We start from the raw sequence: 18,213 nt of genomic DNA on the forward strand, positions 1-18,213 counted from the left end.
TCTTTTTAATAAATGTATAGACATTTCTAAAATTCTGTTTTCACTTTGTCATTATAGGGTACTGAGTGTAGATTAATGGGGGGGGGACTTCAACACCTGTAGAATCAGGCTGCAGCATAACAAAACTGACAAAAGTGAAGGGGGGGTTGAATACTTTCTGAGTGCCCTGGATATACCACTTCATAGTGCTTTAGAGCCCTCTCTAAGCAGTTTACAAAGTCAAATCTTGAATCGAATTTCTGGCAGTCAGCAGAATTAGCCTGCAATACTTTATCTAACCACTACACCACAATGATTTTTTGCTATGAGATCTGTAAACTCTATGCAGGAATTAAGAGCTCTCATAGATGCACCAACTTTAAATAATACTGCCAATCATGTATCTGCATCCCCACGGGAAGCGCTGTTCTTCCAAGAATTAAGGCATCTTTCCCCATTAACTAATCTTTTCAATTTATGTTCTAAGTCTATGTAATACTGATAAACAAGTTCTGCGAACTAAATTTCACAAGATCACTCACAGAATCTAAATACCAAACATCCTAAGGAAATGTATATAACTATCTCTATAGAATCAACATGTGGTTTTAATTAAATCATTCGTTATAAAAGTACACACATGCAGCTTTGGTTGTCTAGTTTTTGGGCCACATCATATTTTATACCAAGCAATGGTATAATTTTCCTTAAAATAAATATGTCAATCCTGAAAACAGTGTCTGACTTTTCTCTCATTTGATTGCTTTTACTATACACTATTCATAGCCTTATTTCAGAGCAAGTCCAAAAACATTCATAATAACAAGTATTTTAGGTTACTTACGATTGATGGACACTACAGTTGTAAAATACAAAATCCACAGATGCAAACTTCTTCCCTGTCTCTTTGGATTTAAGATAAAGCTTTACCACTCGCTTATCACCTAGAAAGAAAACAAAGCAAGCACAGAGATCAAGGAACTGGTGATCGACATGGATATCTGTGAAAATAAAGACTTTTAATTTGACTGGATTGGAATAAATAGTTCTGACTGAACTGAGAAATAGTCTCAGTGAATACAAAGACATGAGAAAACATTAATCATGGAGGAACATGATCCATCCAAACCACTTTTCTTCTTTCTAGATAACTTTAATGGTTTAGAGAGAAAGTAATCTTGCTTAGTGCAAAACTAAAAAAAAGCTGGTGAGACTCTGATAATAGATCTCTAACTGCCTACTGCAGAATTTATATTTGGCATTCTCCACCTTAAATACCTCTCTAGATCTAATCTGGAAACTTTCTGAAGATGTAATTGGCAAAAGTGTCTGATTGAATTTTTAAAAAATGGGGAACCAAAAGATTTGTAGCAAATATACCTCAATGAAAAATTAGCCTCAGAAAATCACTGGATTAGTCTCAAGCTACTCTATCCAAGTTAGTATATCCAATGACTTTTTCAGACCCTCCATTAATATGCATCTCAATTATTGCCCTTCTTTCTGTGTTTACACATTACTTCTCCCTCAGGCCAATATGGTATATTTTAAGGAATTTAGATTTCTCTATTGCAAAAACAACCTGAGTATCTGAGGTCAGAATAGATTATACCATCCGAACAGAAGAACTAAATTATCTGCCTTCCATCTAGGGACAGAAACAACAACGTATTTTTAGACAGTGCTTATTATTACCGAGAGCAATCTTTTCTAACCTTGGCAGCCCTGGGGAATTCAACTAGGTGTTGAAGTATACACATCTTCACATTGCCAAAATTGAACAATTCTGACCCTGGGAAGAAGGGCTTTGTAATGGAATAAAAATATTACAAGAAGTATAGACTCATAAAAATAAACTGGTTCAGTTTTTGTATTACTTAAATATTTGTCGAAAAATTCAGTTCCCTAAGTACACTCAGTTTATTCTATATTTAACTGTTGCAGGATGATGAGATGATATTAACTCACCTTGTCCTCTGGTAATAGGTATCACATCTTTTGTAGATGGAGAACTACAGTAGATTCTGCCATCTTCAATGCGGCTTTCAGATTCAGTGAAATCTTCAAAGGAACAATTCACACCAGCCAGGAGATCAGGAACATTCCAAGCTTGCAAAACCAGCTGACAAAAGAAGAACAAAATCTATTCAATGATCTGTGGTTGTTGTTGTTTTAAAAGGGAGGATTTTATCTGCACCTCTATAACTGTCTGGTTTGGTTCTGCAACCCAACAGGACAGATGTAGATTCAGAGGATAATTAGAACTGCAGAAAAAAACAATTACTACCAACCTCCCTTCCATTGAGGACCTGTATACTGCAGAAGTCAAAAAGAGGGCTGTGAAAATATTTGCAAACCCCTCACATCCTGGACATAAACTGTTTCAACTCCTTCCCTCAAAACGACGCTATAAAGCACTGCACACCAGAACAACAAGACACAAGAACAGTTTTTTCCCCGAACGCTATCATTCTGCTAAACAAATAATCCCCTCAACACTGTCCAACTATTCACAAAGTCTGCACTACTATTACTATTAATCTTCTCATCACTCATTATCGCCCATCTCCTCTCACTTGTGACTGTATGACTGTAACTTTGTCGCTTGTATCCTTATGATCTATATTGACTGTTTTCTATTATGATTTGATTGCTTATTGTACCCTATGACTATCATTAAGTGTTTTACCTTATGATTCTTGACTCTTGACGAATGTATCTTTTCTTTTATGTATATTGACAGCATTTGCACCAAGACAAATTCCTTGTGTGTCCAATCACACTTGGCCAATAAAGAATTCTATTCTATAACAAAACCTACATACTTCACCATCTTAAAGAAATATACTGACATAGTATTTATATAGTTATACAGAATTTGAAATAAAATGACCCACCGGGACTTCCGACATGGTGACTGATATATTCTTAGGCTGAACGGTAAGTTGAACACACTGGTGCAGATCTGAGGCAAAACGTTGGTGTTCATCAGCTCGATCACAACGCTCCTTCCGAGAACAGCTGTGGAAAAAAGCAAAACAAAAAACAAAAAAACAATGTCTATAAGACTGTGGTAATCTTTAGCTACAACTAATAATGTTCTCATGTTGCTATCTTGATGATTAATTACATGCAAAGACCAATCTTATTTTCATCTGCTGGTTCATTTTAGTTTTATTTAAATTCTAGTCCACCTTTCATAACTGTTTTGTCAGTTCCAATTGAAAAGGAATAAAAGTTGCACAACTAAACGAGAAAGCCCTTAATGCTATTTCTATATTACACAAATAATAAAAGAGACCATACATATTATCAGTTGAAAACATGCTTCACAATGCACACTGAAAGTTCACATTCAAATAATCACAGAAATATTTATTTGGTTATTCAACTTATTTTTGTATATTATATTTTGCTCTTGAACCCACACCCATGTTTATAAGAAAACTAACGCCTAGGTCAGGATGGCATGTTTCAAAGAATCTTACTGAAAAAAAAAATAAAGATGGGCTTTATGTATTATTTTACCAACATTAAAATTAATCTTAATGAGAAAGGAGTAAAAGGAAACATTTTACAAACATAGGTGTATCTTCTCAGAGGAAGCCTTAATGATAATACAAAGGTTTGCTTCTAGAAGGTTATTAAAATTTATGTTTTAACCGCAATAAAAGCTGAATTATAAGAACAAGCCTTATTCTTCTGTTTTGGTTTGCTTGCTAAATTAAATTTCAATCTTTCTCTCTGAAAATTAGTCCTTTAAACAAAGATACCCATCGGTAGATGTTATTACTCCTCAAAGTTAAATCACTATCTTTATGATAGGATCTTAATTTCATCTGCAATTGTGCAAGGGTTATTAACTATGTAACACAATAATCTAACAAATACTTACCATGCTGAACAGCTTCTTAATATTCAGTGTTCGTATAAATGCTTGCAAGTGTGCAGTGAGCTTCATGTGCTTTTGCACTTGATCTTTACAAAACCACTGCATGGTAAGTCACAGAATAGGAAAGAATCTCAATATGTATTTCATCCAGTATGATGATTATGCAAGAAATCCTTTAGAACTGTATTAGCTAATCAGACCTTTATTTTTTTTTAAAAAAAAGAAGGAAAGACAATCCATTTCACTATCAAAACATAGTGGTTATCTAAAAGCTAAGAGAATATTCCTAAAGTTACAAAATGTCTTGTAATTTGAACTAGTTGATCTGGATACTATAAACAACTGCTCCTTCGTCTCTGTAACAGTTCTTCAAATATGCAAAGAGGAATACTCTGAATCAAGTCTTCTCAGAATAAGCATATGCAATGCTTACAATCTTTCAACATACAAATCACCATCCTCCAGACATATCCTAGCTCATAACATTCTTCTTAAAATATGACAGTCAAAACTGCTTTTTTCACTACGCAAGTAGGAGTCAACAGTAAGAGTAACTTACTGGTTAAGTTTTTACCTAGTAGGTAAGAATAAGAAAGAGTAACATTGAGACTCGTTCCTGTTCTGTGACTTATCATGTAGTGGTTTTGTAAAAATCAGCAAGTTCACGGCAGAGTCAAAATTCAAGCTGGGAATTTTGTGATTCAGTTCTCAATATCTGTGTGACACTGATGTAACTTTATACCTGGGCAATTTATATGTCTGAATTAGATCCTTTTTAAAAAATTTCTGTAGGGCTCATCTTTTAATATCCTACCCTAATCAATTCCATGCTCTTCCTACCTCATGTATTGTGGTTTTAATGGAGCTGGAGTCCTGCTTCAATTTCTTTTGAGCCTAACAGTTCATCACACTCATCTATGCTCTCGATTAAGCAACTCCAAGCAATTTCAAATAAGCAGCTACAAATATTCCATCTATTTCATCAAAGGCAGCCACTCGGCTGCTCCCTGTAGCACTGTTCTATCCAGGTATTCTGCCTCCATTAGTAAGTGTAAATGGGCTTCTTTAACTTCTTCTCCCTGCATTTGTGATAACATTATTTCATTATAGAAAGCATTTAATTAAGCAGAGGGCAATACAGTAAACGCAGATACACCTCCACCTTTCAAGGTCTTGGTAATCTCAATGATTTATCTCCCTAGCAAGTGCCAGCATGACACTGCACAATGGAGTTTCTGAGCCACTACAACATTCCACCTATATCCTTGGTATGCTTCAGGGAAAGAGATGTCTTTGAATTTTAATTAAAATGCTCCACATGGCTAAACAGTCAGGACTCTGTAGTTTCTAACAACTTTTCCCCCTCAAGCCCAAAGAAAATCACCCTTTTAATGTCTTTCAATTTTTGTTTTGCCCCTTCTCTTTTATGCTTTCATTGGTAACCCTATATGAGAACTCCAGTTCCTGAGTTAAAGACACTGAATTCTAAGTTAGTTTTAATCCATAAGCAGCAGATGCACACGATCTTCAAAGAACACCAGACTAAAGATAATGTCTTCCTCGTGCTACTCCTCTGCAGCTAAAACAGGGCTAGAGTTGATTCCCAAGAATATTTCCTTGTTGCCAAATGTTCTGGGATTGGCATCTCAACATTGCCTCAGTTCAAGCCAATTTCAAAAGTTAAGAATCTTAACTTTTCCAATATGACAAACAAGAAGTATTGGGGTACCTGCATTTGATGCATCAATCAACATAACTGGAAACATTTGTTAGCTACAAGTACTGGCATTTCATGCTGAGCAATCAAATTGCATTTGTAAAAGTGTTAAGAAATTTTCTTTAAACGGTAGACTAAGATAAAGTATTTTCAAGCAGAAAGAACTACATATGCTACATTAATGTCATTACCCCCACCACCTGCCCATTTTCCACTAGTCCAAGTAATTCAATATCTAAACTTATTATATATGCATAGAGGTGTACATGTGTGTATCACTATTAAGATGCTGCATACCTGGTGTAAATAAATAAATCATGGACAAGTGGTTTCAGGGCAGCAAACTATTTTGGGGAATGCATAGTCTGTGTTAATCTATGCTAGAATGAGGGTGACTCCTGCTGTGTTTCAAGATAGGAAGTAGAGAATTTAGTCCTCAGCCACCCACACATCAGACACTCAGAAGCTGCCGATGCAGTAGACAACTGGCAACTCAGAGCTGGCTGCCATCAATCAGCTTTACAACATAAAGCATTTACCACAGAGGCAAGAGGAGACTAACTATACATACCAGACATTGAGGTTTACTTCTCTCAGCTTGAAATAAACAGGTGAAGCCTAACAGCAATTCTTTGCTCTATTCCCCACTGTGCTGGTTCCACATTCATGCAAATCAGCAGGATAAAGGATTCCTGACAACTACAGTGGGCCGAATTTTTTAATCCATACAAAAATTTGCTGAGGTGTCCTACCATAGGAGATTCAAGGTTGAATATACATGACAGGCTGGCTCACTCAAGCAAAACAAGTAATTTTCCCAACATTACAAAAAGAAATGATAATGTCATCCTTATCCTTATCATAGTTATAACATTTTTATGAGTATGCACAGCACTTCAATCTTATTATTGCAATCTTATAATAACTCCATAAACTCAGTATTATATAAACATGAGAGAGAGAGAGAGAGAGCAGTGCTTCACTAAGAAATAGCATTTTCTTTCACTGAATTCCATTAGACAGCAAAACTTCACAGCTTCCTGCTTTTTACTTTTTTTATAGGTTAACCAGGTGCCCCCAAAAGCCCATAAACAGATCTAGAAATGAATTCCTCCTCTGGCTCTTTCCTCGTCACTTCACGTTCAATAGTCTCTTGTTTCTGAATAATTAGATCTCATAGCAGCATTGTGACTGATGCACTCCAAACTCACCTCTTGTCAAGGCCTCCAGTCATTTTTCAACTCTATGCTTTCTACCATTTTCCTTTTTTTCTATTGGTCCTTCTTACCTTAGCACACATTGTTTTAATGCATGGTTTAACTTAATTTTAACTAATATGGGCATCTTTTGCTACTTTCCCTCATTTACACTCTTCCAAAGGTTCTGCTTATGTACACTATTTCATACCAACATATGCTTGATGATAGGAACTATGATAGGTGTTACACAGAACATAATATTAATACATTTTGTTGTGTTTTATTTTATTGGTGAAATTTAACAATTGCAACAATTACACTAGTGATCATACAGTAAAATGCACATCCCAGAGATTAAAATAAGCTTAAAAAAACTACTAACATCTATATAGCAGCAACAAAGTCTTTCAGTCTCTAAACTTAACATTACATGAGGGTTCTTTTATGCTCTCTGAGCTTGTTGTTTCTTGCAGTTGTTTCATTACCAATTAGGTAACATCATCAGTGATGATGATAATCAGTGATGATCTTACCTAGATGGGTAATGAAACATCTGCAATGAAACAACCAATGAAATGATCCCTCAGTTCAATCCTGAGTACATTGTTATTGTTAACATTGCATCTAGACCATGGTGGGCCATGAGAAAATTTTGGTGGGCCACAGCATGCTGAGGCGGGGAGGCGGGGCAATCCTGCAGTCTCCCGTGTCGTGGCTGCTGCCTCCTGCCTCAGCGCACCAAGGAGGCTGAGCAGCAGTGGGAAGAGCGCGGACCTCCTGAGCCACAGGAAGCAGCTGCCCTCAGGTGAAGATGTTGTGAGGGGGAGGCTCGACCCTTCCTCCTCGCCAGAAGCGCTCACACACTCAGCGGGAAGGAGGTGGCTTGTCTGGGGCCAGAAGGGTAGTGAGTGCTTTGCGCATGAGTGCTTCTGTCGAGGAGGAAGAGAAGCTTCGGGGGGCACAGGAGATCGCGCCCTCCCCTCTCAGGCTAGGAAACACCTGGGAAGAGCTCCAACGCCACAATCTCCCATGCCCCTGCCCTCAGGAGCTTCTCTTCCTCCTCACCAGAAGCGCTCACCTGCTCAGTGGGAAGGAGGAGGCTTGTCAGGGGCCAGAGGGCCGGTGAGTGCTTTGCATGTGAGCACTTCTGTCGAGGAGGAAGAGAAGCTTCTGGGGGGGACAAGCCTCCCACTTGCAACATCTTCTCTTGAGGGTATCGCTGGCAGCTGCTTAACCTCCTTGATGCATGGAGGCAAGAGGTAGGAGATGATACCAATTCAGAGGATCCTTTTCCTTCACCCCCACCCTCTTGCAGGCCAGGCCTATGCCATGATGTCACATGCATATGAGTCATCCACCGCCAGTATCACCCCTGTTGCCCCACCTTCCCAACAACCATCTCTGGTCCTCAGCACGTGGCTCATCAGCCCAGAGTGAAGGTTGCCTGCTGTGCTGAACCATGCACACCCATGCCTGCCACTCTTCCTGGCACGGAAAGCAACCCCTCTTGGCTTGGATTCTGGGTTTGTGACTGGTATGTCTTAACTGGGACCGGGATGACTCGCCTCGCCCACAGGACCACCGAGTAGCAGCCGCCAACTCCTTTCCCCACACATCAAGTCTTACCACGGGAAAGAGAGCAGCTGGGGTATCAGTGTAGCTGTTCAGTTAATTCATAATCTCCGGAGGAGGAGGAAATCTCTGGAGGAGGAGGAGGAGGAGGAGGCGGCAGTAGTGGAGAAGCAAGCCAGGAGTTAAAGACCTGAGGTGGGGGGAGACTTCCAGCCCAGCCCTCCTTCCCTCTCCCAACTCCAGGTAGCCACACCTGGCAAAGGAGGGAGTTTTCCTCTGAGTTGGGGAGATATGAAATGACAGGAGACCAGATTTGAGGGGGAGGAGCTCTGCTTTTCTTATATATATATTTGTTATAATTAAATAAGCATTTTTATATTTAAATATATATATTTATATGTTAAAAATTTAATTTTTTAAATAATACATTTATATTTAATATAAAAAATAAAAAATTTATATTAAATATATTACCTTTTTAAAAAAATTCATGTTAGTGGTCCTCCGGATTTAAAAGTATGAGTTTGGTGGTCTCTAAGGTCCAAAAGGTTGGTAACCCCTGATCTAGACAATACAGAACCATATTCTTCTTTGTACATGACCTTGTTACTAAATTGAAAATTAATTGTACTATTGTAACAGGTTTATAAGCATTCAAAACATCGGAAGTAAGGCTTCCACAATGGAATAAAGTTTTTGTAAATAAATATAAAGGAGTGTGGAGAAAAAGGAGACACCATCAACCCAAACCAAATCAAACCAAATTCAGCATACTTACACATTATGTAGGACACACCAACCACAGTGAGGATCTCTAGAACCCAGGCACAGTGCACATGTTGTATATTGCTCACAGCTTTCCACTGGCACGCGAGTCACCTGGAGGACAAGCACTGGTGTTAAATAAAGTCTTACTTCACAGACTTTCAAGATGCAGTTCTTACTCATGTGAAATTCCCAGGGCTTCCTCTTTATCACCATTTACCACCAGACAACTGGAAATAGTTCATTCAGTTTCAGCACCCTTATTGATTGATTACAAGGGAAGAAAAAGTGAAAAATCCAGAAGTAGGAGCTAAAAGAGAGAGAAGTGCACCACACTCTGTCATAATACCAATGCTATGGAATGATATTCCTCCTGAGATCCATCCAGCTCCAACAGTGATGGCATTCTTCACAGCCTTAAAGATCTAGCTGTTCTCTACACCTTGAGTTAGGGTGGAAGGTATCCTGCTGCATTTGTTGGTGGGGAGGGGTGCTGTTACCTGGACTTGCCATAAGTTCTTGTTCTTTTTAATAATTTTATTACAATGCATTTTCCAGTTTATTTGTTCTTGCCAGTGCATAAATTATATAAATTTAATTTAATATAATTTAAAAGAGGTCTTGTCTGAAACAAAAATGCACTTCTTGGCAACTCAAGACAATGATTTCCCAACACCAACTCTCTCTGTTTAATACTATGTCATAACATTATGGATTGGTACTAAGGGGAAGGAATTATGGTTACCAACCATCTTTTAAACATTCAATTCTCCTTTGATATAGGTAATTGGGAAGGGGTGTTATGACAACCAGCTGTTGAAAAGAATACTTCATTGCTTCTGCCAGAAGAAAACGCCACTGCCTTTGTGAAACAGATGGCAAGCACTGAAAACAGGTGAAGCAGAGGACTCTTTGTCTACCACCCCAATTGTTCTCCATGGACTACACAACACGATTACAATGTAATCATTAAGGGGGGAAAGCAATTCAGTTAGCATTGAAAGCATTCTAGAATTCAAAATTATGTTATCATTCCTTCAGCTTGTTCTGCTATTTCAAGGGAAGTATACTTTCACACACACCCTAAACTGAGATCTCCACTTGACCTTTAAATAATGTGGTAGGATTACACTCCAGAAAATATGCAGGACCTTGATAAAGTAGTTAAAAATACTGTAGACAGTTACAGCAAATATGATTACCCCCCTAGGAAATTCTCCCCTAGGAAGTCACATCTAAGCATGTTGCTTTAGTGGCTATTTGCAGATGGGGGAGGGGGAGGGGCTTGTTAATCTGCATGTGGCCATTTTTGGACTAATATTTCACCTTCCTCAAATCCATAATCCTTCACAAACAGTTAGGAAATACTATAGTTTTCGCTAACCCGTATCTTCTACATATATTATATTAGGGATCCCTTCATCATCTGCCAGCATAATTCACTTATGATCATTCTGCATATCAACTAGGGCACTAGCATGGTGGAAAGTGGAGTATAATTCAGCCCACTATTTTTAGTGCTATAAAACCTGAAATGGTGCTGAAATGAAATAGCTAAATTTCAGTAAAATCATATGCATACATTCCCTAACTGAAATAGTTTGTGCTGAAATCACCTAAGGACTGATTCAGGAATTATCAGAAAAGGATCTAACTGAACATTACAACAGAATTTTAGATATGAAAATTAGGTATTTCTTTTTGAAGAGATAAGATAGGAAGTAGGAATGTCAACAAAGGTACAGGTAACCTCATACAAATTAAGTAGTTTTATAAGGGGGAGAACAAAATGCAAGCTTGCTTTGCTCATGGATTAAAATAATTTTACACTTCCCAATTGCCGTATTTAAAGCCAAATACCTTCAGTGGGCCTAAAAGGGTCAATGAAATATAGGTCAAATACCAAGCTTCTTTCTAAGTCCAAGGTCAATGATTGGAGGCACCCTGCTACTTCTTTGAGGTTGCTGATCACAACAGAAGGAAAAGAAAGCACATCTTTTGTGCTTTCAATTTTCTCAATGTTCCCCTGCGACATTCCCGAGTCTAAAAAATAAAACTCTGGGTCTGTTCGATCAGTTTCCAACTCAGAGGAACCTATACCTGAGCATCAACTAAGAACAACTGATGTTTCTAAAAGAGAAAAAAGGAAATATCATGAAGATGGGAATGGATGAAAGGAGCTTATACTCCACAACATAGACTAGAGTGGTGCAAAACAGAACACTAACAACTGCTTAGTGCGTGCCTTGCTAGTATGAATGCTTTCCCAACATGTATCTCTTGTTGGGATAACAACTGAATCTTCTCAACCTTAACAAAACACAATACTAACCTAGCTTTCCAAAGTATGTGGGCAATCATCTTTACCCCATTTTAGATTTCCATGTTATCCTATTCTTTCTCAAAGGGTAATGATAAATATAGCATATTTATATCACCTAATGTCTGCAAGGTAATAACCAATCCAAGAGTATTCAATGAATATCAGAAAAAATATAGTCACACTAGACCAGTGATGGCTAATCTTTTTGTCATTGCGTGCCGAAAGTGCATGCATGTGCATGCACACATACCTGTATCCATAATGCAATGCATGCGTGACCCTCCCACATATGCATGCGTTACCCTCCGTGTTCCCCACACACATGTGCACATGACCCCCCACGCTCCCCTATGTATGCACACATGACACCTACAACTCCCACACACACGCACACATGACTCACCTGCCCCCTTGCACATGCACATGTGCCTCCCACATGCACCTTGCCCCCCATGCATGCGTGGCAGATACCCAAAAATCAGCTGGCTGGCAGGAGGCACGCATGCATGCACAGTGGAACTGAGCTGGGGCAATGGCTCGTGTGCCAACAGAGATGGCTCTGTGTGCCACTTCCGACACACAGTTCGCCATCACGGCACTAGACCATGAATTTTTATAAATCACAGCAGCTTCTTGGCCCAATATACCAAAATCAAACAAGCCAAATGACGTTTTCATACTCCGCTTCAACTTCACTATCATGTCTCTTCAATGTAGAAACTTGTTTTCCATAGTTCCTTCCTGGCCATATGGACAGAGCCTCATCTATGTAGAAATTAGACAGGCATTGAGTATATGGCTAAGAAATGGGGTCACTCCAGAAGTGGGTTGCACATACTTTAGCAACTGGTTCACCAAAAATGTGAAGCTTGTGCATGAATGCCCCCTTTGCAGCTTGAGCGCGGCACGGCTACAAAACCATGGGAATTTCCTGCACACAGCAGCTAGGGTGAGTGGATTGGGTGAGGCACAGGAAGCAGCTGGGCTGTGAGGGTGGGACATGTGAGCAAAAATGTGAGATAAATAGAACGGCATAGTACCAGTGGTTGTAACTACCAGTCCGCGAGAACGAGTCTGAACCGGCAGCAGCCCGCCACTAGGTCATTCACTTCATTTTCCTGTAAAATTTGTATTCATTCTCTCCTTTAATGAAAACAGAGTTACTGACTGCCACTAATTTCTGCTGGATATACAGGTGAAACTCGAAAAATTAGAATATCATGCAAAAGTTCATTTATTTCAGTAATGAAATAAAAGGTGAAACTAATATATGAGATAGACTCATTACATGTAAAGCAAGATAGTTCAAGCCGTGTCATAATCGAAATGATTATGGCTTACAGCTCATGAAAACCCCAAATCCACAATCTCAGAAAATTAGACTATTGTGCAAAGGTTCAATATTCTAGGCTCAGAGTGTCCCACTCTAATCAGCTAATTAAGCCATAACACCTACAAAGGGTTCCTGAACCTTTAAATGGTCTCTCAGTCTGGTTTAATAGGAATCACAATCATGGGAAAGACTGCTGACCTGACAGTTGTGCAGAGAACCATCATTGACACCCTCCATAAGGAGGGAAAGCCTCAAAAGGTAATTGAAAAAGAAGCTGGATGTCCCCAAAGTGCTGTATCAAAGCACATTAATAGAAAGTTATGTGGAAGGGAAAAGTGTGGAAGAAAAAGGTGCACAAGCAGTAGGGATGACCGCAGCCTGGAAAGGATTGTTAGGAAAAGCCCATTCAAAAGTGTTGGGGACTTTCACAAGGAGTGGACTGAGGCTGGAGTCGGTGCATCAAGAGCCACCACACACAGACCGATCCTGGACATGGACTTCAAATGTCATATTCCTCTTGTCAAGCCGCTCCTGAACAACAAACAACGTCAGAAGCGCCTTACCTGGGCTAAAGAAAAACAGAACTGGTCTGTTGCTCAGTAGTCCAAAGTCCTCTTTTCTGATGAGAGCAACTTTTTCATCTCATTTGGAATCCAAGGACCCAGAGTCTGGAGGAAGAATGGAGAGGCACACACTGCAAGACGCTTGAAGTCCAGTATGAAGTTTCCACAGTCTGTGTTGATTTGGGGAGCCATGTCATCTGCTGGTGCTGGTCCACTGTGCTTCATTAAGTCCAGGGTCAACGCAGCCGTCTACCAGGAGATTTTGGAGCACTTCATGCTTCCTTCCGCAGACGAACTTTATGGGGATGCTGACTTCATTTTCCAGCAGGACTTGGCACCTGCCCACACTGCCAAAAGCACCAAAACCTGGTTCAATGACTGTGGGATTACTGTGCTTGATTGGCCAGCAAACTCGCCTGACCTGAACCCCATACAGAATCTATGGGGCATTGCCAAGAGAAAGATGAGAGACATGAGAACGAACAATGCAGAAGAGCTGAAGGCCGCTATTGAAGCATCCTGGTCTTCCATAACACCTCAACAGTGCCACAGGCTGATAGCTTCCATGCCACAATGAGGCAGTAATTGCTGCAAAAGGGGCCCAAACCAAGTACTGAGTCCATATGCATGCTTGTACTTTTCAGAGGTCCGATATTGTTCTATGTACAATCCTTGTTTTATTGATTGCATGTAATATTCTAATTTTCTGATATTGTGGATTTGGGGTTTTTATGAGCTGTAAGCCATAATCATCTCAATTATGACAAATCACGGCTTGAACTATCTTCCTTTGCATGAATGAGTCTATCTCATATATTAGTTTCACCTTTTAAGTTGCATTACTGAAATAAATGAACTTTTGCAGGATATTCTAATTTTTCGAGTTTCACCTGTATCTAGAACAGTTTCAGTATGGATGAAAGAGCAATAAGGATGAAAGTCTCAAAATATGTACATGTTTCTCAGTTGCTATGTATTTATTTTGTATCTAATGTACTGTATATCTATCTCTCCAGAAGACAGCCAGAAATATCTATTTATCTGTTCCATTCATTTAATATTTTTGAGAAATTGATTTCAACAATTTTCTGGCAATCAATGTTTATCTTATTTACCCAACAGTTTATCAGTTACTCTTCATTATTAAAAACAGAAAACAGAAAAGGAAGCAGACAGCAATACCAGCCTCCCTCTGTAGATCCACTTCTGATCACAGTATTATTAGCAAGACTTTTATATTACTCTCTTTTTATAGACAACCAAAATGTGAAATAAAATCCAACTCCTGGGAAATTGGCTAATCAGAAAAGCCTGGTTCAGAAAGCAACTAACCTTGCTTTTTTAATAATAAAAAACAGCATGATTAACAACTTTGGAAATTATTCTCCAAACCTTTAAACCATTTATACAGGTTAGAAGAAGGCACACTATTGTGCATTTCATCTGTGAATACATAGGTGGCTCTGAGTCCCAGTGTGGAAGCACAGACACAATGGGACCATAGTAGGACCACTGGAGTCCATAAACATTTGTAGAAGCACATATAGCATATACAATTTCATGGCCTCTAGGATCTGACTATATACACACACCAGTAAAGTCTTTCTACTGCCCTCTAGCTTTAGGAAACTGTAACAAAACCTATACTGACTTCCAGGCCAAATAAATGTGTTGTTTTAATCTCCTGCCTTTGGGATCCCCAACCCAACCAGAGTGAGTCGGATTGCCTATAAAAACTCCCCTTATTGCAATCTGCAAAGTAATTGCGGGACTGCATTCATGCAAAGCACTATTCTTTATTTCCATAAAGGCAGCCCAGGCTTTCTTTGAAAATAAAGCAACAGTTGAATGTTATTTCCCTAAATGTGCAAACCTGTCAAAAAATTAAAAAAAAAGACAAAGTTAAATGGAACTAGGGGTTAAAATCACAGAATCACCGGGTTGAAAAGAAACTTAGATTCATCTGCAGCATCCACTGAAACATCTCTGACAGCTTGCCTGCAGGGGCCACAGTCTTAAATCTTATTGTTGGAGGGAGTTTTACCAAGTCGCCTTTTGGGTACCTTCTCTAAATTTAAATGATTAGTTGATTTTGATTGAGATGTTAAATTTGATGGAGCACTGTATGGTTGGTTTGTTTTTTATAGAAGGAGAGTTTCAGCCTATTCGACTGTCTAACACCTTATATAGTCAGAAAGTTGATCCTGATGTCTACAACCTTGAATCTATTTCCTTGAACTCTGGCACACAGATTCTAGTCAAGCTATATGTACTAATAGAAAATAAGTCCATTTCCTCTTCTATAAAACAACTCTTCACCTATTTGAAGACTGCTATCGTATTTTCCTTCAGTCAGCTTTTCTGTGAGCTAAATATACTCAGATGCTTTAACTGTTCCCTGTAAGGCTTGCTTTTCCGGACTCTTCACTATCTCACTGGGCCTCTGCTCAACTTGCTGTATCTGTCACCATTCATTTTGAACTGGGGAGTCCATTGCTGTCAGAGGGGCCCAAAGGAATATGGTCAGGGAAGAGAAAAATAAAACAACAACTTCCCAAAGTCAGTTTTTATATTCCTGTCAATGCAACTCAATAGTATTTGCCTTTTTAGCAGCTGCATCACATAGTTGGCTGTTTAACTTGTTTACATTTCTCTCTGTAAAATTCCTTCCTATTGGCTTCAACCCACTGCTCAAGCCTGTCTAGATTTTTTTAATCTTCTATTTTTATCTAAAACATTAGCTACCCTTCCAGGTTGTGTCATTTTCTGGAATATCCTAGAGATCCATAGATAATACCGGTTTGTCTTCTGATAAATTGTTATTTTGAGATTGACTATAGATGCAGTGAGTATTAGTTTGGTGAAATGGTTAAGCTACAAACCAGGAGACTGAGAGTTATAGTCTTACTGTAGGTACAAAGCCAACTGGGTGACCTCAGGTCAGCCCTTGGAAGAAGGCACTGACATTCATAGGTAGTAACTCAGCAAAAAAGAAGTAGATGAGGCACAGTATCTTCCTACTGTCAATCAGTTGAAAACTACTCACACTATGTTTCCAAGCAGCCAAATTGGGTTCATCAAACTCCAGGTAAGAAACTAGTGTATTGCTTAGGTTGAAAGACCACAACTTGTGTAGGCGTCCCTAAGTGACTTCTGCAATCTTTGTTTTACTAAATGTTCTATCCAGGCCAAGAAGATGAATAATGAGGAAAGAGCCTCCGGAAATGGAAAAAATAATGTTAGTTACCCCAAAGTGCTTGTTTTAAAATCAAGCACTTCTCTTTCCAGAAGTCTCATCAAACAGAGAATTTATGTTTGAAATTTATCTTAGGTTCAAAAGACTTTTGAAAATCCCAAATTAGTTATGCTATTATAAGTGAATCAAATGAAAAGGGAGTAACTAACAACCACTACTCATAACAAAATTTATATGTTCAGAAGTTGCAAACACTGATTCTTGAGTGGTCATATGGAAGAGCTCTTGGACTTGTTCCTTGCACATGATATATGTTCTGTATACAACAGTAAATGCTACAGGATACTTCAGGCATGCTTTCCAGGCTTAGTTTTCCATGCTCTGATTTCTGTATCAACATACACATTTCTGTTACAAAGTGCATTGGCTGAAAACTTTGTTTCCCCATATCACAAATGCCTTGATCTTTTTTTTAAGAAAAAAAACTCAACCAAACAGATTGTAAAACACATTTTGTATCACCACTGTAAGGAAGATAAAGCCAGCTTGGTGGCTTTGGGCCAGTCAGTTTCCCTCAGCTCTAAAAAGAAGGCAATGGCTGACCACTCACTTCTGAAAAGCTTGCCTAGAGCTGGCCTTGTTTATGTGGTTGCCGAAAGTCAATATGGAAGTCACACAAACATACACAAAAAATTGCTTTATTAGGAGGGTATCTTTTGCTGCAATTGCGACTGATGCTGAAAGATTCAGTTCCTAGCTCCCAATTCTCAAACTCTTATTATCACCAACAACAGAGGGTAACCCTCATTTTAAAAACCATGGGAGCTTCTTGCACTAATTTGTCTTTGCCCCAGACACAAACTATAACCCTCATTCTTTTTAATCTGCCATGAGGAGTCACCCTTAAGGGGTTACAAGTTCTTTATTAATTGCTCCTCCAGATTTGATTAAAATCCCCTCATTCCTCAGGCCCTTTGAGCTCTGTTACAACTGCTCATTTAATTACTTTCCACCAACATCCTGATAACAGCATGCTATGGATGAAAGCTATTTTTATTACACAAATGTGAGAGAAAGGGACCTGTACAAGCAGAATGATTCTTGAGTCAGTTTCATCACAGCAACTTGAACAAATGTCAAAAGCCTCCTCTTGTTGTATCCAAGGAGATTTGAACCTTAGTTGTAAAATGAACCATATGTGATATTCAATCATTTCATGTGTTGTACATAGATGTCCATGTTCAAAAGAATCCATAAAATCCACTAATTACAGAGATATCACAACACCTTCTCCTGTATGTGTTGTCCATGCTCTGTGAGGGACTTCTTTCACTTGCCCCCTCCCAGAAAATAAATTTAGTATGGGCCTCTGATTTTGTATTTTGCTTTCTTCTATGGAACAATGGCCTCTCTTCCAGGGCAGAGCATGGGTCTGTAAGATATAAAGATAACTACAATTGATCAGTTAAAGCAGGGGTGTCAAACTCAAGGCCCGCAGGCCAAATCTGGATTATGAGGTACTTAGGTCTGGCTCACAGAGCTTCTCTGAAAAGAGCAAAGGTCCGGCCTGTGGTGCCTCTGCCAATGAAAATGGAGCTTGGGAGGGCCGTGTGCATTTTTGCTGGCAGAGGGTTGCAGGAGGCTGTCACAGCCAGAAACTGAGCTTGGATGCCC

The 18,213-nt window shown here is 39.1% G+C and overlaps 1 protein-coding gene across 7 annotated transcripts in view; it reads right to left on the minus strand.

Annotated features, from left to right (window-relative positions):
- PLXNA1 (plexin A1) overlaps window positions 1-18,213 on the minus strand; it is a 391,291-nt gene that overhangs the window by 166,984 nt on the left and 206,094 nt on the right. For all 7 annotated transcript variants that reach the window (XM_087923772.1, XM_087923767.1, XM_026723218.2 and 4 more), the window contains 4 exons: window positions 9,138-9,238; window positions 2,877-3,000; window positions 1,948-2,101; window positions 824-923 (listed from right to left, as the gene is read on the minus strand). In XM_087923772.1, coding sequence (XP_087779898.1) covers window positions 824-923; window positions 1,948-2,101; window positions 2,877-3,000; window positions 9,138-9,238 — 479 coding nt within the window. The remainder of the gene's footprint in view (window positions 1-823; window positions 924-1,947; window positions 2,102-2,876; window positions 3,001-9,137; window positions 9,239-18,213) is intronic.

The sequence above is a fragment of the Pseudonaja textilis genome, chromosome 2 (genome assembly GCF_049901715.1).
Source record: "Pseudonaja textilis isolate UNSWEBS1 chromosome 2, rPseTex1.2, whole genome shotgun sequence".
In the NCBI taxonomy this organism is placed as follows: Eukaryota; Metazoa; Chordata; class Lepidosauria; order Squamata; family Elapidae; genus Pseudonaja; species Pseudonaja textilis.